This window comes from Lynx canadensis, chromosome A2, assembly GCF_007474595.2.
Source record: "Lynx canadensis isolate LIC74 chromosome A2, mLynCan4.pri.v2, whole genome shotgun sequence".
Classification (NCBI taxonomy): domain Eukaryota; kingdom Metazoa; phylum Chordata; class Mammalia; order Carnivora; family Felidae; genus Lynx; species Lynx canadensis.
The window spans coordinates 63,094,125-63,121,888 of record NC_044304.2 but is presented as its reverse complement, the minus strand read 5'-3'; the positions used below and the strand labels follow the sequence as shown (position 1 = coordinate 63,121,888).

General features: G+C 48.1%; 1 protein-coding gene across 1 annotated transcript in view; it reads right to left on the bottom strand.

Annotated features, from left to right (window-relative positions):
- Window positions 1-27,764, bottom strand: part of ABCA13 (ATP binding cassette subfamily A member 13) — a 349,570-nt gene that overhangs the window by 166,696 nt on the left and 155,110 nt on the right. Inside the window, 5 exon segments of the mRNA XM_032592494.1 lie at window positions 1,115-1,252; window positions 10,826-10,957; window positions 11,665-11,734; window positions 14,061-14,390; window positions 15,763-15,877. Coding sequence (XP_032448385.1) covers window positions 1,115-1,252; window positions 10,826-10,957; window positions 11,665-11,734; window positions 14,061-14,390; window positions 15,763-15,877 — 785 coding nt within the window.

Here is a 27,764-nt window from a genome sequence, read left to right as displayed (position 1 = left end):
ACACCCTTCCTTACCAAAAGCAAGAGGCAAATTACATAATGGCCTCAATTAAATGGCATGGCTGATGACAGACTTTTGTGCCCTTCTGTTATGCATCTCGTAAGAGGAGATAAAGGAACACGCACACACGCAATTTGTACGTATGCAGAGGGAAAATCACAGGCAGGTGACACACCAAAGTGCCCATGAGTGATAGTCTGTTGTGGTGTGGTATGTTCCAAATGTCCTCAAAGATTCCTATTTGACTTGTGTAGTCAGAAAAATAAAAAAAAAAGAAAAAAGGTTATGGGGGCACCTGGGTGGCTTACTGGATTAAGTGTCTGACTTTGGCTCAGGTCATGATCTCATGGATCAAGGGTTCGAGCCCTGCGTCGGGCTCTGTGCTGACAGCTCAGAGCCTGGAGCCTGCTTCGGATTCTGTGTCTCCCTCTCTCTCTGCCCCTCCCCTGCTTGCGCTCTGTCTCTCTCTCACTCAAAAATAAACATTAAAAATCTAAAAACAAAAAAAAAGAAAAGAAAAAATGTTACCTTACAACGTTGACTTGTGGTATAAAACTATCATGATGGGAGCCTGTATATCTGTAAATTGCCCCTGAAGTCATGCTTCTGTGGAAGGGGGATAAGGGGAGCCCAGATGGACGGGGGTCCTGCCCTCACCACTGGGAAGCACGATCCTTGCCTTGACAGGGCAGTGATGGTCCTCCTCTCAGTCATGACGAATAAGCTAGTGTGTGTGAAACACTCTGCAATTTCTACAGCACACTACACCTGATGGCTGACCACCTCTCCTTTTATTTCTCACACAAATTCATGTTAGAGCAGAAGCTTCATCCTGCAGACAGAGAACGCACGCACAGACGTACCCAGCCCACAGCGGGGCTACAGACAACAGGTGCATCGACACTCCAGGGTTCTGGCCCCCAACGCAAACGTCAGCAGGGGATCCTTTCTTACGACGTTGCCCCGAGCTGTGTTTCTGAGCCCAAGACTGACCCCCGAAAGCGGGCAGCTGAGGAAGGCACACCAAGTTCCAGAGACTCGACCAGGAGGAAAAACAGAAACAAAACAGACCGAAAGGGAAGACGTGCATCTAATAAGGTTACTCTTTACAAACCTTTATCGTCAAAGTTCTCGCTGGAGAAGGATAGGTTAGAACTGGGAGCGTGTGGTCTCTTTGCCAGGAAACCACCCAAGTTCCTCCAGTACGACTCGGTAAAGGGAAAATACCATGGTTTCCTTAATCCAAAAGTTCCTAAAAAAACAAGACACAATTAAAACCGGTTTTTTCTCCTTGGAAGATTCTGTAAGAGAATGGCTTAGCCAATTATTATAAAATGTTGTTCCACGTTAACGTGTTGAAGGCACACCCCATACAGGACCCGATGACAACCGGGGGCATGGGTATTAGCCACGCGGGGAGCCCAGACTCTCCAGCCTGACCCATGGCCGGCGGCTGGGCCCCCTCACAGCCACCTCCCTCAAGAGGCCTTCTGAGCGTCCAGTGAACAGGCAGGTATTTATTAAAGATAAAAGTAGCGACACACAACTGCTAAATATTCCCCAGAGTAAGCCTCGCCCCAGCCCGCCATCCTTCCGTCTGTCACTCCTCTGTCCTCTGCATGGTTACCGGACATGGATTAATACCATGAAGGCATTAACCCGCTAAGACATGCACAAAGAATATACGCTGCTAAGATTTCCATAGGAAACATCGGCATTCTTCAGACGAATGCTCCAAATTCACTGCAGCCCACTTAATAGCCACTCTGCCCCCATGACACGTGGATTTAATTACTAACGCCTCTCAATTTTCCTTAACGCACCCATTCCAGCCTAAGTTTGGTTGAGTGCTGGGAATCAGACAAGTCACTTAAGAGATAAAAGGCCTACGCAGACAATCTTTCACTTTGACCCTACAGCCAAGGGCGGACGCGTGACCGTCACCCCGCCTAACCCAAAGATTCAAAGACACAGTCGCAAAGGAGGACCGGGAAAGTGAAGGAAGGTGGGGAGCTGGTCATCTGACCTAACAGCCACCATCTCTTATGGGTTGAGCTGTGTGCCCCAAACTTCGCGTTGAAATCCTAACCCCCAGTAACTCAGAACAGGGCTGTATTTGCAGGAAGGCTTTCAAGAGATAATTTGGATTCAGTGAGGTCATGCGGTGTCCCTACAGGTAGGGATTGGGGCACAGACAGGGAGTGAGGGCAGATCAACAGGACACGGGAAGGAGAGGGGGCCTCAGGAGGAGCCAGCCCTCCCCACGCCTGGATCGTGGGCCTCAGCCCGCGTCCACCCTAGAAAACAGATACAGGCCGGATGCTCCCCAAGACCCCAGCGAACTAGTAACTACCCCTAACCAGCAAGCGGACGAGCGGCTCATGGATAATTGCGTCCTGTTGCCCAGGCTCTCCCTTCTGGCACTGGCCAGGGTCTCCACCTGTATTCATTCACATGGTCCTGCGACCACCCGACGTGGGGGGTGCTATTATCACCCCTCCTTCCCCCAAGGGACAGGGGCCCAGCAAGACTTGTCGGAGGACACCGGCTGCTGAGCTGCGGCGGCCCCGTGGTACGCGCCTCTCTGAACACAGGCCAGAAGCAAGAGCATGTTGCCCTCGACGCAAACAGGTCTGGAGACACGACTCACCTCCTGCACACCCGTGTCTTCAGCTGCCTTAATGGGAATACAGGGCCCCATGCACATGCACAAACGAGGAGTGTGCAGAAATAAAAAGAGATAAGGAGCCGGTAGATGACAACCCCACCAAACCCCCCACCAAGAGGTGGTCTTCTGCTGAGCGACCTCGCTCCAGTGACCATGGGTCACTGCCCTTGACAGCGTGAGTGGGCGCCACCTGCTGGAAGGGCAAGAGAACAGAGAATAAAACACCTTGGGGAGTCCGAGTCCGCATTAGCAGGGGTAAAGGGGCGCCTAGGCGCACAGACACGAGTTTCAAGGACACCGAACGGTCCCCACGAGGTTCAGCGACACCTGATCTTGGGTCCAGGCTGCAGAGACAGGAAGGATGGGAGACACCGCAGGGGCCTTTTGGAGTTAGAAACTACCAGGTCAGAAAATAGAGATGAGAAACAAATTGGATATTAATGGTTGATTTGCTAATTAAACCATCCCAGCTCTAATCTGTTTGCACTTTTAAAGTCCTGCTAATGAATCTATTAATGTAAATGGATGGGGGGAGGCCACACGGCTCCGAAGCGGTCCCCTGCACTCCCCCTTGGCGTGCAGATGCAAATGTGTCTTATGTCACGTGCACGCTAAGAGCACGAGCACCCTGCTCACATCACCATATGGAATCGGGCACATTAATCAACGCAAAGGCCCTGTGTATCCACAGAGCTTGTCCCCTGCAGGGGAGCTGCCTGCTGGCTGGCACAGGCCAGGAAACTCATTAGCATTGCCCCCCAAAACTGACAGTGATAAAAGCAGAAGTCAATGAAAGTAGACAGATCGAGGAAATCAAATTTCACTGGAGGCACATAAAGAAGGGTTTACAGAAAGCAGAGTCTGGGAGGACCAGATGTCCGCCGGGGAGCACACGCACAGGCGCAGACACCCGCCGGTGACCTCGAACCCGGATCCTTACAGAGCCTCCCGCTCAGACACCAGGGTGAGGGATGCTGGGGTCCGCACCTGCCCCCTCACTCCACGGAGAAGACAGGCAGAAGAAGGTGGAGACACGCCTCACCCGCCACCGTCCAGGGGGTCCTCCCTACCCACCGGGGACTTTCCAACTGTGCATCTCAACACAGGACATTCGCAGAGGTGTTCTGGAAACGTGGGAAGGGGTAGTCTGGGTTGGCCCAGTGCACGGGTGTTGGAAACGGTAGGTTGTTATCATTATTCAGGCCCAGGGCGGCCAACGGATCAGGAGACAGGTGCCCTGTAAAGATAGTTTGCTGCTCAGTGCCCGGGAGCAGGGAGCCCACGGCGCCACACGGGGCCACGCGGGGAAGCACCAGGGTCACTCGGGAGACAGAGGGAGAGGGGAGATGCGAACACGTGAGGCAGGGCAGCAGGCTGAGGTTGGGTATTTGAATAATTTCAACAGGCTCTGGAGCACAGAGGCCGCCGCCAAGCTGCTTGGTCCTCTGCCCAGGGGTGATGACGGCCCAGGATAGGATGGCCTACAGAGGAGGGGGTAGCTCCAGATGCTGGTTTGCCTATAAAAAGTGAGCTCATGAGCAAGTCCTCTACTGTCTCTTGGAATCGGCTTGCCCTTGGGGGGACAGCTCTTCCAGGGTCAGTGAGGCCTCATGATGTTAGAGCATCAGATATGCAGAAAACAAAACAACATGGTTAATAAATGGGGGTTGCACTGATGGCCTTTAGTGGGCAGGCAACCGGGCTGGTGAGGGTCCTACAAAGGGCAGAACAACACAGCCCAACAAAGAATTGCCCTTGACCTGCATTCTGGGAGGCTCGTCCCAGTATAGCCAGTGGAGCCTAAGACAACTTTCTGTGCAGTTTTAACACACACTGAGTTTTCCAGGAATGCAAACACCTTGCAAACCACTGAAAGATCACTGTCTGATGCAGAAGTGTTCAGCATTTCAGAAAAACCCCCAGCCACATGATGCCAGCTCAACGTTTCCGAAAACTCTACACGGCGTGGCTGTAACGGTTCACGGAGCTCTTACCACGCAAATTCGGGACGAAAGATTGGAGACTGCTTTTCCCAAATGTAGAACCAAATATTTTCAAATTAGCAGGGTTTTGTGAAATGCACTACATTTTATTAATAAAAGTTTTTTTTTAAACTATGTCATGTTAATGGGGCGCCTGGGTGGCTCAGTCAGTTAAGCATCCAACTTCAGCTCAGGTCATGATCTCGTGATTTGTGGGTTTGAGCCCCGCGTGGGGCTTTGTGCTGACAGCTCGGAGTCTAGAGCCTGCTTCAGATTCTGTGTCTCCCTCTCTCTGTTCCTCCCCCTCTCGCGCTCTGTCTCTCTCTCTCTCAAAAATAAATACACATTACATTTTTTTTCATGGGCAAGAGACACAGACATTTCTCCAAAGAAATGAGGATGGCCAACAGACACATGAAAAGATGCTCACCATCACTTAAGCAGTGAGGCAAACCAAAACTACAATGAGGTATTAACACACAGCAGTCAGAACGGCTAATATGAAAAAGACAAGAAATAAAAAGTGTTGGTGAGGATGTAGGAAAAAAGAGAACCCTCCTGAACTGTTGGTGGGAATGTAAACTGATACAGCCACTGTGGAAAACTCCATAAAAGTGCTTCAAAACGCTAGAAATAGAATTACCACATGATCCATTAATTCCACTACTGGTTATTTACCCAGAAGAATAGGAAAACGCCAACTTGAAAACATCCATGCACTAGTATGATTATAGCAGCATTATTTTTTTATTAAAATTTTTTAATGTTTATTTTTGAGAGAGACAGAGAAAGAGAAATAGAGCACAAGCGGGAGAGGGGCAGAGAGAGGGAGAGACACAGAATCCAAAGCGGGATCCAGGTTCTGAGCCATCAGCACAGAGCCCGACGCAGGGCTCAAACTCATGAACCATGAGATCATGACCTGAACCGAAGTCCGATGCTCAACTGACTGAGCCCCCGGGGCACCCTACAACATTACTTACATACAATAGCCAAATTATGGACACAGCTCAAGTGTCCATCAACTGATGAATGGATAAAGAATATGTGGTATTTATACACAATGGAATATTACTCAGCCATGAAAAGAATGACGCCCTGCCATCCGCAAAGACCTGGATACAACTAGGGTATACGACGCTGAGTGAAATAAAGCCAGTCAGAGATAGATAAATACCAAGTGATTTCACTCATAAGTGGAATAAAACAAAAAAAAGGAGACAAATCAAAGCAACAGACTCTTAACTAGAGAGAACACACTGATGGTCAACAGAAGGGAGGCGGGTGGGAGAAGGGGAAACAGGTGACAGGCTTGAAAGATGCACTTATCCTGGTGAGCTCCGGTGATGTGCATACGTGCTGAGTCACCATATCGTCTACCGGAAACTAATATCACACTGTGTGTTAACTATACTGGAATGAAAACTTTTCAAAGATTTTAACTGAATATGGTTCTATTTTATCCCTTATTTCATAGTTTGGTACACAGCAGCCAATGATCTCCCATATCCTACATCCACGTATATTCCTATAAAACACAACACCACAAGTGTGTGACTAGCTCACAGGAGTCCGTATTATCAATGTAAAGTTGATTCGTAATCAATCCACTATCTTAGACAGAAATGTAGGTTAGCCAGAATTTTGCTTTCAAAGATACTGTGCCAGGAGCATCTATGCGCACATCTGTTTTGAACTGATCTGGCCGTTCCTTTAAATCTCTGTGGCAAAGAGAATAAACACTTTTTGTAAAGAGTTTAAGCAAACTCTGCACGCAACGTGGGGATCGAACTCATGACCCCGAGGTCCTGAGTCGCATAATTAAATTATTTCGGTTTCCCATAAACTAAACACCTACACAGAAAAATCAAGGCCCTAATCCTCCCCAAGTCATTACAGTTTTCATCAGTCAGAGAAGGAGAAAACAGTCTTCTATGTCTATGCAATACTATGCTCTGTCCAACATTAAACTATTTTATGTTTATCAAATATAAATTTTTCTTTATATAATGGTCTGTTCAAGTTGTTTCCTTGAACACATCATTTGTCTTCCTAAAACCTGACTTGAGAATTTTAACATTTTCCTTCATGTATTCATTAGTTTTTATAAACTTGTAAAGTATCCTTTCATTTTATTTCTGTGGATATTTTAAAATGCTGATTCCCATTCTTATAATGGAAACTTGATTTTTTAGCATATCTGTCTCTGGCATTATGGTTAGAAAGGCCTTTGCTGTCTTTAAAATCATACTTCTTTTTGTTTTTTCACTTTTTTAATGTTTTAATACTTTTGAGAGAGAGAAAGACAGAGTGTGAGCAGGGGAAGGGCAGAAAGAGAGGGACACACAGAATCGGAAGCAGGCTCCAGGTTCTGAGCTGTCAGCACAGAGCCCGACGCAGGGCTCAAACCCACGAAACGTGAGATCATGACCTGAGCTGAAGTCAGACGCTTAACTGACTGAGCCACCCAGGGGCCCCTAAAATCATACTTCTCCTAAAAAAAAATCATACTTTTCTCATTTCCTCATTACTTTAATAATATTTACTTCTGATGAATTAATGAATGAGTCTAACTTGTATCCTTTCTCATTGATTAAAAATGTGAACTTTAACACAAATCGAACTATTATTTACGGTGACTTGGTTTCCGAACTTTCTAATCTCTTCCATTGCTCTACTGTTATTACATGAGTCCTCCACCGTTTCATTGTTATTTTTTTAAGTGTATTTATTTATTTTGACAGAGAGAGAAAGAGAGAGAGAAGAAAGCATGTACATGAGTGTGAGGGAGGGAGGGGCAGAGAGGGAGAGACAGAATCCCCAGCAGGCTCCATGCTCAGCAGGGCTCAATCCCATGACTGTGAGATCATGACCTGAGCCAAAATCAAGACCCTGACACCTAGCCGACTGAGCCACCCAGGTGCCCCCGTACTCCACCATTTTAATCCTTGACAATTCACAGTGAGGGTCTATGTGATCATCGGCCACCAGTCCCCTTCATTGTTTTCAACGACTTTCGACCACTGTCATTAATTTACATTTCTAGCTATCCCTGAGAAACACTTCAACAATTAAAACCAAAAGCCTTTTTTAGTATTTTTATGTGAAGGACTTATGTGGGTTTTATTGTATTACCACTACGGTTCATACTAAATGGTGTAGATTATGTAAAGTCATACATTAACTTGGAGAAAGTCAACACGCTGAAAATGGTGAATCACCACATTAGGGAACATGGCATCTCTTTCCATCTATTCAAATCTACTGTATGTTCGCCAAATCTTTTAAGTTCTTATTGGATATATACTCTCTTCGATGTTAGAGTCACATGGAGATATTTTACTGCTCTTGAGAATGAAATCTTGTCACGTTATACTCCGTATTTCCTGCCGACACACAGCCAAGCTACTGGTTTCTGTGGACGCGCGCTTGTGATCAGTCATCTGATTGGTCACACCTTTCCGCTACGGATTCTTGCGTGTGACCCCCCAACAGTGGTGGTCTATCTCCTGGTTTTGTCATCTCTGTCTTGTTCTGGTTTGTCGCCTCCCCCTGGGGCTGGAACTGTCACCTCCACGTCTAATTCCCGCCCGGGACAAGCACCTGCAGGGGACGGTGAGCCGCAGGCACTCTGGCGTGCCCTCCCTCCTGGTCCCCCATCGCCTCCCCGCCACACCTTCTGTCGGACCACGATACCCCGACGGCCCTGAGAAGACACGGCAACTATGAGAGAGCCTTCTGGCTCCCACCCACGGCCCCGCAGCCCGCGCCTGTTACAGACATCCTCTGTGGGCCAGGAGGAACGTCCTCCGCGCACACCTGGGCACCTCTTCTCACCCTCACGGACGCCACCCCAGCCACCTCCCCGCCTCCTTGGGACTGGAGCACTGTCCCCAACACACAGGCATACAGCTTCGCAGCCATCCCAAATAATGACTACCACAATAATCATCAAACCCAAAGCCATTCTCCGCCTGCTTGCCCTGCCCGCTGCGGCTGCCGCCCCATTTCAGATTTGACTCGGCCACACTCGCAAAAGCTGCAGAAATGCACCAGAGCCTGGCCTCCCATCTGGGATCTCTCTCTGTCTGCCCCTCTGTCTCTCTCCGCAGGCTCGCCTTGGCTGCAGAAGTGAGCGGGGTCAGGGGGTCGCTGGCTGGAAATGCCTTAACTTTGATACAAGACAACGTTCCCACCAGGATCCCCATGCGTCAGGTCCTGAAGGAGGAGGGGGGATCTCAGATCCTTCTGGATTCCTGGCCAAATTTCACATTGATCTCTGCGCTGCCCAGAGTAACCTGTCTTTGCTGGGGTTGAGGCTCCTCTGGGGACTCCAAGACTCCAGGTTATATCTAGATGTTTCTTTTCATTAACTTTGTACTTGATATGGTGAACCCCTTATTTTGCAAAACCTGATTTTCTTCTCCCTGGTTAATGACTGTTCCTTCTTTATTGTGTTTCATTTGGGTCTGGGCATCTCCTCATCAGAGACAGCACATGTCTGCGAGCCCCGTCTGTCTGTCCCCTTGCAGCTGCCCGTCTGCATCTCTCCTGATTCCAGGGGCTTGCCATCACCCTCCAATCCCCACCGTGACTTTCCGCCCTATTCTTTTGCTCGTGACCCCTTCCTCAAACATTTTACAATCAACATCACACGCATTTTGTAACCTCCCTCCCTCATGCTCCCTAGCTGCCTTCTAATACCCAGGGCTTCTCAATTTTATCTCACCTTGGCATTCTTCAGTTATTTTTTTTAACTTCTTAGTTCCTAGAATCTGCCTTTCCTTAATTTTATTCAAAGCCCCCAGACAAAGCAATCTAAAAGTTCAAAGTACAGCTTGCCAGGCTTATGCTCTCTAATTCTTAGAGGCCATGTTTTCCTGCTTTTCTGTAAAATAATCTTGTCAATGGCACATTTCATTTGGATTTTTACTCATCTTTAAATGACACGTGAGCTCCCCAAGTCTGAAATAAGGTTTTGTAAAAAGAATGCACTGATGGTTTTCTGTCCCTTCATATTCAATGTGCAGATTAGAATCTCTTTCTCCATGTCTGTCTCTGTCTCTGTCTTTGTCTCTCTCTCTCTCTCTCTCCTTTAGTTCTTAACTTTAAAGGTACATGCCAAGTGAAATACCCAGGTGATTTTTGGAAAATATAGAGACAGAATCACAAGTAATTTTAGCAATCATCAAAACATTATTGCTAAACATATAAAAAGAAATACCTTTAAAGCTGTTTCTGCTCTTTTCGCCCTGAGCAGGCGTGTGGTATAAATACCTTCTTCCCCAGAAACACAGCAGGGGAAAACCACTACTATCCGTGGCCTGCCTTCCCACGGCCTTCAGATGCACCTGCCACAGGGCCCCTGGGTGGCTCAGTTGGTTAAGCATCTGATTCTTGATCATGACTCAGACCATGATCTCACATTTTGTGGGATCAAGCCCTGCCTGGGGCTCTGTGCTGACAGCGTGGAGCCTGCTTGGGATTTTCTCTCCCCGTCTTCTTCTGCCCCTCCCCTGCACATGCTCTTTCTCAAAATAAATAAACATTAAAAAAAAAAAAAACTTTAAAATACAGCTTACAAGCCCCCTGAGGCCTTACTTAAAGAATGAACAATTATTCTAGGGGTGCCTGGGGGGCTCAGTCAGTTAAGCATCCAACTTCAGCTCAGGTCATGATCTCACAGTTCGTGAGTTTGAGAGCCCCAAACTGGATAGTGTCTGGGTTACCCCCCGGTTCCCAAACAGGCTCTCCGCTGGGGAAGGGCCTCAGCTGTGGGGCTCTGCGCTAACAGCTCAGAGCCTGGAGCCTGCTTCAGATCCTGTGTCCCGCTCTCTTTGTCCCCGGACACTTCATTCCCTCTTTATGAAACCGGGACGATAACAATCTGCTTTCCTCCCGCTGCAGACAAGGACAGTGACACTCTGCCGATCCAACAACTTTGCAACGGAAAGCACAGAATCACAGTAGAGCTGTGTGTTACCTCCCCCCGCCCCACCCCTGTCCTGCTCACACTCCCTGTCAAAAATAATTACATTTGAAAAGAAGAATGAACAATTATTCTAATATTCATGTATATTGCTTTAAACTGGATTTGGCTTTTTTTTTTTTTTTTTTTTTTTTTTTTTTTTTTTTTTAGCTGATTTTGGCATTTTCTAACATGCGGAATTCTTACCAGGAAGCAAGTTGTCCAAGTACCATCCACATACAAAATAAAGGCCTGAATCAAAGAGAATCATCCAGGAAACCCAGCCAAACGTCACACCCGTTTGCTCCAGAGGCTGGTACATGTTATTCCACTGAATCCCTGGAAGGAAGGGAAGGTCACAGTCAGACCGCACACCCTTTCAGGGTAGATTTTGGTGGGGTGGGTTCTTGCGTTCTGGAAACTCAAAGCAAAGTTGAGAGCAGCTGAGAGCAAAGACCATCCTGTGGATCATAGTTCTGCAAATGCAATGTCAGCCTGCTTAATGTCACCCGTATTTCAAGGCGACCAGGGGGAGCAGCTTTAAAAACACTTTAATATCTAACCCTTGTGATTTTGCTTTCGTGCTACTTCACTGATTTCTGATTTTGTGGCCTCAACAAAATACACAGATCCAGGGTGACCCGATGGGGAGAGGTGTTCACATCAGCTAAATCAAACCCCAGGACTCCGTTGCACATTGTAACAAAGACCTTCTACCGTAGCGCTTGCAACATGACCACAGTCAACTCCTAAAAACCCAAATCACTGAAACTCTTTTTTAAAAAAGCAAAAAGCATCCCCTTGGGATGCCTGGGTGGCTCAGTTGGTTAAGTGTCTGACTGTTGGTTTTGGCTCAGGTCATGACCTCACGGTTCATAGGTTCGAGCCCTCCACTGGGCTCTGTGCTGTCAGCACGGAGCCTACTTGGGATTCTCTCCCTCTCTCTCTCTCTCTCTCTCTGCCCCTCCCTGCTCACTCTCGTTCTCTCTCTCTCTCTCTGTCAAAATAAATGAATACACTTAAAAAAAAAAAAAGCATCCTCTTACCTGCTTCTTGCCCTTCTAGGAAGGTAACCAAAAATACTCCTTGGCCGAAGGCGGTGGTGGAAAGCAGGCACTGCCCGGGGACAAGAGACAAACAGCATGTTAGTACTTGACGGAGACCCCGGAAAACCCTCAGCGCTAAATCCAAACAGACCAGCGTCACCAGAGCAGGCGGGGCCGTACCGTCCTCCAGGCGGTGATTTCCATACGTGACCCTGGAAGCCTACGCCGAATGTCAGCCCATTCTAGAAAGCATGCTAACAAGCTAGCTTTTGGTGTGAAAAGGAATTATTTCTCTTCACTGCAGTGCCTCAAGTGCCATAAATCCAATGCGCTGCGCCCAGAAATGCAGAACACAGAACAGCGGAAAACGGAATGGAGCGATTTCTTATTTTTTATTACTAAGCGAATGCCCTGGAGCACACTGCAGGCCGACTGATGGAACATGTACACCATTCTACACTAGAAAGGGAGCACATTGAAGGAAAATGTTATTTTATTTCCAGGGGAGAAATCCTATGTCAAAAATAAATAAATAAATAAACAACCCCATTGACAATGCATGTTATGCTTGAAGATATCATGTACCAGAGTTAGATTTTTTTGGTTTTTTTGGGGGGGTGGGGCTAGGAAACGTGAACATGTAAAAGGAAGTCAGACTCGGTATGCTCCAACATTTAAACAGATGGATTGAAGTAAAAACCATATAACAGTGTTTGAAATTCAGGCCAGGTGATCAATGTTTCTTTTCCTACATGTGAGGAGTATGGGGTCGGGGTGGGGGGTGGTGACACATGGTCTCAGTTTTAATTGAGACCAACATTATGGGTTATAAAGTACCACAGGTGTGACATAAGCTAATGGACACTGGTGAGCAGGTGTCCATGGAGAAAAATCCTGATTAAAGACGCCGTGTTTTTTCAAGGTGCACACACATCCATGCTGTATGTACATGGCCAGTCGGGAAACAGGAAGGTTTACGTGAAGCTGGAGAAAAACAATTTGGTCTTCACAGAAGCATTTCACCCTAAAGTTCAAAAGGAGCAGAGAAAGTGACCCCGTCCCAACAAATGAGGATACATCTACCGTCATGACGTTGCGTGGGACCAGTGACCTCGGAAGGCTTCAGATGCCCCCTCGAAGCCCTGGGATTCCATCCCTCTTCGGCATCTCCCGAATTCTCCCCTAGTGGCTCTAGCCACACCTCCCAACAGACTGCACTTTGGGAACTTGGCCTGACCTGTTGGGGACAAGTGAACCCTGGGGCATAATTCTAATGTTTGCAGGGACAGTGCTGGCTCGCCCGAACTGACCGTCCTCACAGCCTTCTGCCCATCCCTTCCACGTGGATTGAGTTCCCACTATGCACCCGGCTCTGCAATTGCCAGGAAACTCAAAACAGAATGGACGAGTGTCTCTCTTCTTTGTATTTCATATCCCAGACTTAAAAGAATTCTCAGGCTTCTCCGGGAGTTACATGGTACACTCATGAATGAATTGGCATTGCTAACGGAGAGATCTTCCCACCTAATGTGAGGTGATTCCTGATGCTTCAAGAAGAGTTTATTTTTTTGCTTCTAAAATAGCTTTAGAAATCTACTTCTTGGGGTGCCTGGGTGGCTCAGTCGGTTAAGTGTCCGACTTCGGCTCGGGTCATGCTCTGATGGTTCATGGGTTCGGGCCCCGCGTCGGGCTCTGTGCTGACAGCTCGGAGCCTGGAGCCTGCTTCGGATTCTGTGTCTCCCTCTCTCTCTGCTCCTCTCCCACTCACACTCTGTCTCTCTCTCTCTCAAAAATAAATAAACATTTAAAAAAATTAAAAAAAAAAAGAAATCTACTTCTTTCCATCTGTGATACAGAGAGGCACAGAGTCTCTATGGCTGCCTTTAGGATGTTACCGATTTCCAAAGAGTCTCCAGAGGACAGTCCCCATTACATGAAAAGTGCCAATTCTCAGCAGCTCCTCTCTTGCAAAACCACTGCAATGTCAACCAATGACCATTATAAGGTGTGCATCTGCGGGCAGCATCAAGACCAGTAGGCTTCAGGGGCCCCTGGGGGGCTCAGTTGGTTGAGCATCCAACTCTTGACTTCGCTACAGGTCATGATCTCACGGTTCATGGGTTCGAGCCCCACGTCGGGCTCTGCACTGACAGCTCAGGGCCTGGAGCCTCCTTGGGATTCTCTGTCTCCTCTCTCTCTGTCCCTACCTCGCTTACACACTTGCTCTCTCTCAAAATAAATAAAACTTAAAAGAAAAACAAGAGAGACAGACGTAGGCATCAGAAAGCCCACCGAGATCTGAAAGTGATAAGGTGACATGTGATGTGGTGACTGCTTTGTTGGGCAGATACAGCAGTCGTGTTTTGCATGTCTACAAAAAAAACCAACCCACTTACCAGAAACGTCTGAATGACAACACTCAAATGGTTACGGAGAACCAACAGAACGATGTAGGGCAGGAAGCTGATCATGTACACCAGGCTAGTGCAGAGTGCAGCCGTGTTGGCTTGGCTGAAAAATGTGCTTAGGAAGTAACTCAGCATGACGACCGACACCGCGAAATCCAGGAGGAAGAGGAAGATGATACAGGCGTTGCTGTGCGCAAAGATGCCGCTCACTTTCAGAATGATGGCCAGGGCAGCACTGCTGATGGCCAGCATGGCCATGTTCTCCAGAAACCAGGCCAGGAAAAGGATGGTCGGGTGCACCCCCATCATCCGCACGTACTGTCAAGAGAAGGGAAACCAGAGTCGTGACCCGGGTACTCGAGGAGGACCAGACCCGATCACAGGAAAGGCAAGGAGGCCAGCGCTGGATGCGGCCAGCTTGGAAATCAGTGGCTCAGTCGGTGAAGCGTCCGACTCTTGGTTTCAGTTCAGGGCATGATCTCACCGTTCGTGGGTTCAAGCCCCGCGTTAGGCTCTGTGCTGACAGTGCAGAGCCTGTTTGGGATTCTCTCTCTCTCTCTCTCTCTCTCTGCCCCTCCCCTGCTTGCTCTCTACCTCTCTCTCAAAATTATAAACACGGAAATAAATAAGAAAACCAGTAAAATAAATAGGTGGACAATATGGAAAACAATAGTGCAAGTTCAAGTCAGAACTGAATGAGAACACTGCACTTTGCCACACGTCTCCTTCACCTGAATAAGTAAGTAGGAGGCTGGTGGGTAGTGTGAGCCCCTCCTCCACAAGGTCGGCGTTCATCTGGTACTTTTTTTTTTTTTTTACATTTTTTAATTGATTTTTGAAAGAGAGAGAGTGCAAGCGGGGGGGGGGGAAGAGAGAGAGGGAGACAAAGAATCTGAAGCAGGTTCCAGGCTCTGAGCTGTCAGCACAGAGCCTGACATGGGGCTTGAACCCGCGAACCGTGAGATCATGACCTGAGAGGAAGTCAGACACTTAACCGACTGGGCCACCCAAGCGCCCCCACCTGGTACTTTCATGAACTCTCCTTCTTAGAAGCAGTTTTGACAGTTTCAAATTTTAATGATATTAAACAAAAATAACAAGGCTCCCCATGAGGCAATCTAACCACACATCAAGTGGGAAGTGCACCCTTACGTCTTTCTGGGTTGTATAAAAATTGCTGAGGCAAACCGTAAGAGACTCTTAAATACAGAGAAGAAACTGAGAGTGGATGGGGGGCAAGGAAGGGGGAGAAGCGGGTGATGGTCATTGAGGAGGGCACTTGTTGGGATGAGCACTGGGTGTTGTATGTAACAACTAACTACGGGAATCTACCCCAAAAACCAAGAGCACACTTTACACACTGTATGTTAGCCAATTTGACAATATATTATATTAAAAAAAAAGAAATGAAATTGCTGAATGAGCAACACTGGCTCCCGTTTTTGAATGTGGTGAGCCTGCCCTTGGGCTCCTTCCATCTCCACAGGAAACACCTGTTGACTGGCAGAACGTCAGACTTCAATGTGGAACGTTTGCCTTGAGACCCCCGCCTCAGCTCGGCTGTGTCCAGGAACCCCAGCAGAGAGGAGGGCAGGCCAAACAGAGTCCGGGGTCAGTTATGGGAACAGGATTTGGCTCCAAAGCCCCGCCTCTCCTCCTGGTGTCCCAGGCAAGCAGTTGGAATGATTACCTCTTCTATCTGGATCTCTCGCTCGTACACCAGCTTTCGGACCATGCTGGCCACAGACACCATCCACGTCAGCATCATGATCAGAGGGAAAAAGAAACCAACGTTGTTCAAGAATCTGCAAGGAAATAATCCAGTCGGCATCCGAGGGCAAGCACAGGGTTCTCCCCAGAGTCAAGCTGACGTGTGGGTGCTTTTTTCACATTGTCCTCGAAAGCTACAAGTCCTTTTAAGGAACACTATCTCGTGTGGCCATTTCAACAGGCTTTTGACTTAGGACCACTGGCTCGTGTCCTGATTTAATACGCGTGCAACTCACAAAGGAGACACATGGGGTGGGAGGTCCCTGGAGCAGCCACTGTCGCCTGCCCCCAATCAGTCCTGACACCTTCCTGGGCAGAGGAGGTGCAAAGAAGGAAACCGGCCATTAACTCATGACTACAATTTCCCCCACGTAGTTGGGACCATTGTGTACCTGCAATCAATGATATCCATTGACCACAGATTATCACCTATATTATACATGAAAACTGACCGTTGAACGTCTCCCTGTCTCTTTCCCCAATGCTCACCTCCCACCCACTCTAACCAGTTTTTTTTCTTTTTTTTTTTCGGTATTTTTTTTAGGTTTATTTATTTTGAAAGAGAGAGAGCATGAACACAGAAGGGACAGAGAGACAGGGGGAGAGAGAATCCCAAACAGGCTCCATGCTGTCAGCACAGAGCCCCACGCAGGGCTTGAACTCATGAGGCGAAAGATGACGACCTGAGCTGAAATCAAGATGCTTAACCGACCGGGCCACCCAGGCTTCCCTTGACATGACCCCTGTCTAGAACACCCATGACAGCCATGCCTCAATCCCAATGGGAATTTCTCCACTATTTTCCTTCTTGAGCTCTCAGCTGTGTCTGACACTGGTGACAGGTCCCTCCTTCCCTCCCTTTGTTCGCTTCCAGAACAACTCCCAGCTTTCCGTCAATCTCCTCTCTTTCCTTCACTGTGACTTCCCCTTTAAACATGGGATTCGCACCCCAACCCTGCACTCTGCCTCCTCCCCCCTTACCCTCTGTGCTCGAGACCCACATGTTATTATTATTTGATTCATCACCGAGGCCACCCAAAGGGGCAAGCCATTTTAGTGGACATGTGGTATGCAGACGAACCAGAGAGAAAGGCCCTGTCACAAAGGATCCTGCTTTCCACTGGGGGGTGGCGGCACTTAGCATAAGCCAGCACAAGGAGACACATGGCATAGTGTCAAATGTGTGAAAAACCGCTTTGGCCATGGTGGGAAGGGAGGAGATCTCAAATCGGGTAGTTGGCCAAGGTGTCTGTGGAGAACAGAGGAAGTGGGCCCCACAGGAATCTGAAGGGACATGGCTCCAGGCAGAGGGGCAGCAGATGCGAGGACGGGGGACAGTGGTGTGGGGGCAAGGCTCAGGGGTGGCCAAGGATGGTGTGGATTAGGACACGGAGGCGGGGGGGTGGCACGTTAGCTGGGGCCACATCATGCAAGGATTCCACATGTCCGGGCGAGAGCTGACAAAAGGGTTCTGGAATGGGGAGAGGGAAACAAAGAGGGGACATATCAGGTGTATGGATTTTAAAAAGACCACCGAATGCAGTGTAGACAGAGGAAAGCAGGGTTGCCGCAGTGTGAACAAGGCTGCCGGCGAAGATGCCGACCTGGAGACAGAACCCTCTGGCTGGGCCCCCACCCACCCCCAGACATCCCCTTAGAGCATTATCTCCAGTGTGGACCCTCGGCCCTTCACACTGGACGGTGAGCCCATCGGGGAGGGCCCCCCACTGCGCTTCCTCTGCTTGGCAAAGGCCGGCCACAGAGTGCAAGCCAAAAATATTTGTTCATGAAACCGTGAATGAGGACATAAAAGGAGGGTGGGGGTAACTTCTTCGTTTTTATCCATTTTTCTGTTTAAGACGACTATAGTGAGCGATCCATGGGGTGAATCACGTTTTAAAGCGAAATTATCAGTTTCGGTAGGCTATACGGCGACCGCATGTAGTCAACTCATGCGCTATTCGGTTTTGTGATTTTTCTAGGGATTTTGAGTCATTATTTTTATAGTGTTTTATAGCAGGAAGTGCCCATATACTCTATACACCTGCTCATCTCACAAATGACATCTCTTCTCCCAGAATAACCCAATTTGCCACAAAAATGAAGCTTGGATCACCTGGAAAGTTAAAAACAACGAATACAGAGCTTATGGGGGTGGGGTGTGGGGGGGGAGGAAAAAAGTTCATGTCTGTTCATGAACTTTATCCTTTTTTACTTAAAAACACTGGAATTGATGGCTGTTGACCTCTGTGCTTCCAGCACCGCGGGTCTTACAAAGGAGCCAATAAGCATCACACACAAATGTTAAGATTCCGTGCGAGTTATTCCAGAAGTCACATGGAGTCAGGATTCTATGTGTGTCTGGGGCTAGGATGGCATGCCCCGTGGACCCCTGCACCCGTGTAAAGGAGAGTGTCACGAGAGGCTGGAAACTGAGTAAACCCAACTCTGGGGTTCTTGCAGCCACTACCCCAGACCCCAGACAATGCCCAGACGCTCTGCACATGCATGCCCGAGGGAGGCCACTGGGGAGGAGCTACATGGAAGGAGAGACCCCGATACATGGCTATGTACCTCACCCTTTCCCAATCCACTCCTGAAAACCAGTCCTGAGTCAACGCAAGAAGGGGAAAATGTTCATTCCACTTTTGACAAATGCTTTAAAGTACTGGAAACAGCTGCTAAAAATAATCAAGTTCAAGAAGGAGTCACACAAAAAAGTAGATAAGAGATGAATGAGGCAAAACCCTACCCCCTGAAGACGTAGAAGTTCCCATCAACACTGCACTTTGTATCTTCATTTCTTCATTTGTCTTTAGTTTATCCTGAGAAAGTGAGAAAAAGCAGGAAGGGGAGAGAGAGAGAATCCCAAGCAGGCTCCGCACTGGCAGCACGGAGCCCGACACGGGGCTCGAACTCACGGACCACGAGATCATGACCTGAGCCGAAATCGAGAGTTGGACGCTCAACCGACGGAGCCCCGCGGGTGCCCCCAAACTGCACTGCCTACAGTCTAGGGCATGATCTGAGGGCACAACACATGGAACAGGATGTGTCCAGTGGGTGCCAAGCTGCATGTGAAGGTGGGTGGTGTCTGGAGCCACTCTTGTGCCCAGACCCTATCTCCAGGGAAAGCGACGACGAGCGTTACACGAAGAAGACACGTATCTGCAGGAGGCGCTCGGTCCTTGGGGCCACGGAAAAGAGAGCCTCCGAGCTGTGTAGCCATTAACGTCACCTGGTCGTCACACTGACGGGACCTTCTTGCAAACAACCGGGCAGGAATACCCAATTCGTTCAAAACGATACCAAGCACAAATCCAGCACATCTATGTAAGGAATGCAGGTGGGTGCGTCTCACAGTTAGTAACAAATGAAGACCTGCCCAAAAAGATGTCTACATTAAGCAGATGAAAATCGTCAACAGGGGCGCCTGGGTGGCTCAGTCGGTTGAGCTTCCAACTTCGGCTCAGGTCGTGAGCTCGCAGTTCCCGAGTTCGAGCCCCGCGTCGGGCTCTGTGTTGACAGCTCAGAGCCTGAAGCTTGCTCCGGATTCTGTGTCTCCCTCCCTCTCTGACCCTCCCCCGTTCATGCTCTGTCTCTCTGTCTCAAAAATAAATAAACATTAAAAAAATTTATTTTTTTAAATCATGAATGTATTTGTTGCTATCAATTTCAAAAGATTCAGTAGGGCAATTCCCTACGTGAAAAGCACCCCACCGCAGAGCTGCTACAATTCAGTGAGGAGATGGCAAGACGGCAAGAAGGTCTGAAACGTGAACTGGAAGAATGTGAGAATGTGGAAAGAAACAGCAGGAAAACAACAGCCGCCACACAAATGAGGACACAATTAGACGAAGCACAGGTCAAATCGATAACCGCACAAAACATAGTGAGGAACACGGAAAATTGAAACACAACTAAAAGAAACAAATGAATTTTTTAAAAAGGTATTTTTTTTAATTAGGGAAATTTAGGGACACCTGGGTGGCTCAGTCAATTAAGCATCCGACTCTTGATTTTGGCTCAGGTCGTGATCTCACGGTGCGTGAGTTCGAGCCCCACAATGGACTCCATGCTGACAGTGCAGAGCCTGCTTGAGATTCTCCCTCTTTCTCTCTGCCCCTGACCTGCTCGTGCTCTCCCTCTCCCTCAAAATATATAAACAAACTTACAAATAAATAAATAAATAAATAAGCAAATTGGGAAATTTTATGGCTAAGAAACGCAAGGTAAAGAAATCTATGCAATTGAAGTCCCTGAAGAAGAAAAACCAAATACTGGAAGATAAGAAATTGGTAATGTTGGAAAACATCAAAAGTTTCCTTCCATACCAGAAAACTCAAATATACACATTGAAAAGTCTTATCTTGTGCCATGGAAAATTATTCTAGAATGGTCAACAGTGAAATGGATCCCACGAAATTGATTGAATTTTCAAGTTCCTACCAGCTTGCCAAAATTACCAGGTTCAGGAAAAGCAGGGAAATATCAAAGTGGCCTCAGACTGCTCCATAATCACATTCAAGGCCAAACATAATGGAGTTATTTCTACAAGATACTTGAGGAAATGGTGAGTCAAGGATTTCGTATCCAGCCAAGCTGCCTTTCAAATATAAATGCTGCAAAACGTTTTAAGTATGTAAGAAATCAGGTTAAATTATCTCATAAGTTCATCCGGGGGAAATTACTAGAAGACAAATGTTAGCCCACTCAAGGATGACCAGTAAATTGCAGTGCGAGGGTAATGCTATGCAATGAATATGTGTTCCAATAAAAGTAAGACTAAAACAAAACTGGAAATTCAGATGACAAGACAGACTGGAAATGTTATGTCCCCTGAAATGCAGAAATGATACAACAGACAAAAATTGGCAGTTTAGGGGACGTGAGTCAGAGAGAAAGAATAAGTTGGTGAATGCCCAAATCAGGCTCTTTGTTCAACCATGACAGATGTAGAACATAAGCACAGACATCTTTCCTGGTACAATCCAAGATGTGGAGATAATATCAACTAAAATTGCATGATGGTGAGGAAAAAGTTAGTGATAGAAGAAGAGAAATTACTTCATTTTTATTTTGCATGGTAAAAATAAAAATAAAAGGTTGATTTTTTCAATGTTTATTTACTTTTGAGGAGAGAGAGAGAGAGAGAGAGAGAAAGGGAGAGAGAGTGTGAGCAGGGGGAGGACAGAGAGAGGGAGAGACACAGAACCCGTAGCAGGCTCCAGGCTCTGAGTTGTCAGCATAGAACCCAATGTGGGGCTTGAACTCGTGAACCGCAAGATCATGACCTGAGCCGAACTCAGACGCTTAACCGACAGAGCCACCCAGGCACCCCAGAGGCTGACATTATTTATAGAATGTTCTCACTATAAGGTAACCACCAGAACAACAATAAATCATTACTAAATATGAGCAAAATTTAAAAGTGAAATTATAAAAAGAAATAAATAAATTAAAAATATTTTAAACAAGGGGTGCCTGGGTTGCTCCATCGGTTAAGTGTCTGCCTTCAGCTCAGGTCATGATCTCTCGGTTCATGAGTTGAAGTCCCGCATTGGGCTCTCTGCTGTCAGTGGCGGAGCCTGCTTTGGATCCTCTGTCTCCCCCTCACCCTGCCTCCGTATTCCTCTGCTTGCTCTCTCTTAAAAAAAACTAACATCTCGGGGCGCCTGGGTGGCGCAGTCGGTTAAGCGTCCGACTTCAGCCAGGTCACGATCTCGCGGTCCGTGAGTTCGAGCCCCGCATCGGGCTCTGGACTGATGGCTCAGAGCCTGGAGCCTGTTTCCGATTCTGTGTCTCCCTCTCTCTCTGCCCCTCGCCCGTTCATGCTCTGTCTCTCTCTGTCCCAAAAATAAATAAAATGTTGAAAAAAAACTAACATCTAAAAAATAACTTAAAAAATATAAAAGCGAAATTATAAGTATAGAAAAATACTTAACTAGGAACACATATACGTGAAACTTCAGTTCATGCTATTGCACAGCTAACTTCACCCATATAAGAAGGTATATGAGACATACAAGAGACACATCTGAAACAAAAACTTCAGAAAAGTCTAAAATGAACAGAGGGGCAAAGGCACATCAAGCAAATCGGAATACAGAGGTGGAGGGGGAGAGAGAGAAAGAAAGGAAGGAAAAAAAGCAGAGGTCATCAATTTAATTTCATACAAGGTAGACTTACGTGCACAAAACATTAAATAGACTCAGAACACAATTATTGACAGTTGTGCACAGCATTCAAAAGGTCAACAACCCATAAATCTTTCACAAAAGTAGATTCTATATTACTTGATAGAGAAAAATGCTATTATTTCAAAATGTAGAAATGATAAAGACAACATCTTTTTCTTTTTAATTTTTTTTAATGTTTTTTATTTATGAGAGATAGAGACAAAGCATGAGCAGGGGAGGGGCAGAGAGAGAGGAAGACACAGAATCTGATGCAGGCTCCAGGCTCTGAGCTGTCAGCACAGAGCCCAACTCGGGGCTCAAACTCATGAACCATGAGATCATGACCTGAGCCGAAGTCGCTTGACTGACTGAGCCACCCAGGTGCCCCAAAGACAACATTTTCTGATGGCAATATAAAAGTTAGGGTCCATCAACAGAAGTTGGCAATTAGTGCATGATACAGTTTTGAGTGTCAATCTGATTTTAGAAATGCTATCACAGATTAACTTTAATTTATTTTTTTTTAACTTTATTCATTTTGAGAGAGGGAGACAGAGCGCAAGCAAGATGGGGAGGGGCAGAGAGAGAGGGAGAGAGAGAGAGAATCCCAAGCAGGCTCCACCCCAGCAGTGCAGAGCCCTAAGTGGGCTTAAAGCCATGAACCGTGAGATCATGACCTGAGCCAAAACCAAGAGTCAGATGCTTAACCACTGAGCAACCCAGGCGCCCCTATTTTCTTTTTCTTTTTCTTATCATAAGCACACTGAGTAACTCTGTGAACTCTTGAGGACTTCCACTCGAAAATCAAAAGAAACTTGACTGAAACAGCTCTTGGGAAAAGAAGCCTACAGACATCCATATTCCACGTACGTAGAAAACAATGAATTTTTAGCTACACATCAGATTGAGGGGACATGGTTAAAATAGTGGTTGAAAGGAAAGTCATCATCTGAGGTAACTACATAAATTAAAGGAAAAAAAAAGAACACTAAATATAATGAATTAGGTAGGGGTGCCCGGGTGGCTCGGTCAGTTAAGCGACAGACTTTGGTTCAGGTCATGATCTCATGGTTTGTGAGTTCAAGCCCCAAATCGGGTTCCACACTCTCTCCCTCCCTCTCTCTCTGCGTCTGATGGGATTCTCTCTCTCTATCAAAAATAAAATAACAATTAAGAAGTGGCTTTATTAAAATAAATAAATATAACAAATTAAACACTGGTCTCAAATATCAAAGACACAACACAATATATTGAAGGTACGGAAAGCGAGTAAGTAACAAACATAAAAGCACACGTCACAAATAAGTTAGAAAAGACAAAGAATCGATGAATGAAGTCCAAATATGCTTCCGTGAAGAAGAAAAACTGGACCAAGAACATACTGAAAGCACACAATGAATTTTTTTAAAACTCCAGTGCCAGGCTGGCTCAGCAGAGAGAACATGTGACTCTAGATCTCAGGGTTGTAAGTTCGAGCCCCACGTTGGGTATAGAGTTTACTTTAAAACATTAAACAATTAGGGGTGCCTGGGTGGCTCAGTTGGTTAAGCATCCAACTTAGGCTCAGGTCATGATCTCACAGTCTGTGAGTTTGAGCCCCGCGTCAGGCTCTGTGCTGACAGCTCAGAGCCTGCTTCGGATTCTGTGTCTCCCTCTCTCTCTGCCCCTCCCCCACTCACGTTTTAGCTCTCTCTCAAAAAAAAAAAATTTTTTTTTTTAATTAAAAATCAAAAACAAACCTCTGGGAGGAAAAGCGTGTCAGAGGCACAAGCACAGCGGGCAGAGGAGGGGGAAGAAGTTTCGATGGGCTGCCTGGCTTCTCGCCAGCACCTCATCGCGGGGGAGGCTGGATGGCAAGCTGATGGCTCCCGGCTTCCACCAACCTCCACACTGGGTGACAAGGTCTGACGGGGCCCTTTGACGCTCCCCCTCAGGACCTCCACAGAGGAGGGGACACTGCCTTCCTGTGGTCCTCCTGTCCCCCGAGCTGCAAGCCTCCCGCAGGCAGGGATGACACCTTTTCCCGGATCCACGAACACCAGTCGACCACAGTGCCTGACACGTGGCAGGTGCTGGACCCGTCGTTTTCTAAAGAAGAACGAGCACGGGCTCTTGGCAAGATTCACGATGTCGAGCATGTGAAGTACGTATCACCACGACAACGCATGGAGGACCGGTCCCCAAACAAAACAGAACAGAATACAACCCCGATGTATCAGAAGAAGGAAGGAAGTAGGATTTCTCTGGATAATCATTGGCTTATAAAGCTAACAATTAAAAAAAAAAAAAAAGGGAACAAGAAACACATTAAAGCGAGAGAGGCCAGAATAGGATGTTCATCCGCTCCTGCTGTCCAGACAGCAAAAATCAAACAAGTATGTTCCAGATCCTTCCGTGTATTGATCCCTACTCTGGAACCCACACAAAAGCCCTATCAGTAAACGCTTGCAAATAGGAAATCAAAAGCTCGTATTTATGTAAGCCTCCTTAAGAGGACACTTTGATCTTTCTAAACATTGTCACCAGCTCTTTTTCTGAAGGGGACAAATGCTTGACTTACATTCTAATGACCGCTTGCTAACAGTGTTTTCTCTGTGGCTTGTCTCTATTAGCACATCCAGTGAGCTCAAAGACAGAAAAGTGATGAGCACGTTAGACCAAAGTCACACGTAGCAAAAGAACCACAGAATCATCGGCTTCTGTTTTTCTCACTGGAGATGCACGACTAGAGATACACACTGGTGGTCAATTTCCAGACCCCACACCCCTCCCCCACGTCAGCCCAGCCCCTGCCCACTGCCCCCCTCTGGGCCTTCCCTCAGCGCCCCCCACACCACATCCTAGGAGGATGTCAGGCCCAGAAGCTCGCAAGGTGGCTGCTGAGGGGAAGGACCAGCACCTGTCTTACCCTCCCGTCCCCTCTCTGCTCTCTCTGGGAGACTCAGGCCAGTCGGCTGAGGTCGGGCCAAGGTCCCACGCCTGCTGGACAGCTCTGTTTGCATTCCTTCCCCAGCACAGTGGCTGCGGGCCGTGACTGGTGACCGAATGGGGAGGGTGGCAGGTGGGGCCCCTGAGGCTCACATTTACTCTGTGTCCTCCAACCTGCGCCAGACGTATGCACGCCGGGTGTCGGTGAGGGAAGGGGGATTTGAGGTCCATTCTTTGCTTTCTTTTTCTTTTTTTAATATTTATTTATTCGGGGGAGAGCGCAAGTGGAGGCTCTGTGCTGCCAGCCTACTAGCAGCGAGCCCAACGTGGGGCTCGAACTCACAGACCGCGAGATCATGACCTAAGCCAAAGTCAGACGTTCAAACAACCAAGCCGCCCAGGTGTCCCATTCCTCGCTGTTCCAAGTTTGGTAACTCTCAAGAAGGTCAGGGAGAAGGAGGGTGCCCACACGCATGCCTCCTCTCTGCACACTGCACCACCCAGAACAGCAATCCCACCTTGGCTCTGAACACGGTACCTGGAGGAACATCTGAGCAGGGAGGTCTGCCCAGAGGGGCTTGGGCAGCCAGGGGGTACCCAGCCCGCTCACCGGCCTGGTCTTGTCCCCTTCCCAGGTCGGGTTCAGCACATCCAAGCCAGGGAGGTAGACAGGAGGCCAGTTAGCAACCCCATTCCCGCTGACGATCTTGAGCAACCGAAGTGTCAAATCACGGCTCAAGGTCTGAGACCAGCCAGACCTGGTGCTCAAATGCAGCTTTTTCAGGCCAGTGCCCTTGTGATTCCAAGAGTGAGATTCTAAGGGGATCGCAAATGCTTGAAAGCCATCATGGCATTAGAAAGGGACCTAGCATGCACAAGGAGCCAACTCTTGGAACTGTAACTCAGACTCTGGGGACAAAAACCCTCTTCATCAAGCCCTCCTATTAAAAGCGCTCCTAATTCAAAGGTCTGAGCACACAATCCCAGCTTGGGGGGCTGGGGACTCCCCCACCACTGAGCAATTCTCGGGCACCAGCCGGTGTCCTACAGTGCAACTCAGTTGTGACACGACCTGAAGGTGGCGTCACATCCCACAGGTCAAGGGCTCAGTCCCACAAGCCCGCGTGGTGCACCCACACACTCCAACACACACACACACACACACACACACACACGCACACACATGTTCCTCTGAAACCCTTTGCAAATCCAGGTACTCTGATGACCTATGGTTAAAAAGAAAGCCACAGGAGCGCCTGGGTGGCTCAGTTGGTTAAGCGTTTCAGCTCAGGTTCATGATCTCACAGTTCATGGGATGGAGCCCCCCTTCCTCTCCCCCCCCCCCCCCACCGCGTTGGGCTTTGCAATCACAGTGCGGATTCTGCTTGAAATTCTCTCTCCCTATTTCTCTGTCCCTCCCTTGACCCTTCCCTATCTCTCTCTCTTTCTCAAAATAAATTAAAAAAACATTTATAAAAAAAAGAAAAGTAAGCAAGCCACAGACCCTGGGTAGAGTCACTTGCCTCCAGGAACTCAAACTAAGACTTAATTGTCATTTCAATTTCTTCAAGAGTGGGATTTTAAGTCAATCAATCAGGACTTTTCTGATCTGCACCAATGACATAATCGGTCACAAAGGCCCTTTCTTCCCAGAGGAAGTTGAGGTGATCCACCTAATGAGACGCCCAGCCCTTCCCCTAAGGGAGGTAACAATCCTTTCTTTCCTTTGGGGATGAGTGCTCGCCCAGCCTCCCTTCCCAGAAACACTTTCCATTTTGGGCAGCATCCCAGAGCTGCCCTCCCCTTGCTACAAGGGATGCTGCCCGATCGGGAATCACTTCATAAAGCCAACTAGGTCTTCAAAATACAAGGCTGAATTTTGTTTTTCAACGTGATAAACCAGAGGCTCCCACGACCCCTCCCTGGGTTTGGCGAACTGGCCGGAGCCGCTCACAGGACTCGGGGGACAGATCGCTCACTAGATCGCTGGTCTGTTGTAAAAGGATTAAGTCAGGAACAGAGGGAAGGGAGAGCTGCCCAGGGCGCGGATGGGGAGGGGGCGCCGAGCTCCCTGCCGCCCCGGGGCCCACTGTCCCCCCCATCTCCACGTGCTCACCAACCTAGAAGCTCTCGGGACCCGTCTGTTGGGTTTTATGGGGGTGTCATTACAGGAGCCTGATTGATGAAATCATCGGCCATTGGTGATGGATCCAACCTGCATCCCCTCCTCCCGAGGTCAAGGGGTGGGGCTCCCGAGGCCAGGGGGTGGGGCTGACAGTTCCGCCCCTGGAACCACGTGGGCGGTCCCCCTGCAGCCCCTCCTCCTTAGGTCAGGAGGTGGGGCCGATAGCCCCGCCCCTGTGACCACGTGGGCGGTCTCCCTGGCAACCAGCCCCCATCCTCAGGTCCTTTCCAAACTCCCCTCATCAACACAAGGGACACCTTTCTGGTCCTCCACTTAGGAAACCCCTTAAGGAGCTGGGCGCAGGTGCCCTAAACAGGAGGAACACCCACACCTATGCCCGCGGCCAGCTGGCAGCCAGCTGGGACCACCCGCTCAGGTCACTGTCACAGCCCATTGGCCCCTCCCCCGGGCTCTGAACACACAGCATCTACTGCCCTAAGCAGTTTCTTGTGCTCAAGGGCCCTCCATTCCTCACCTCCGCAGCCCTCCCAGCGTCTAGAAAACTGCATGCCATACGGTGATGTGAACAAAATACAACGTCTGCTGGGAGAACGAATTGGGGGAAGAAACTCGCCTTGTTTCTAAACGAGGACTTTGGCTGGGACGCCTCATTGCACAGAACTGCCCCTT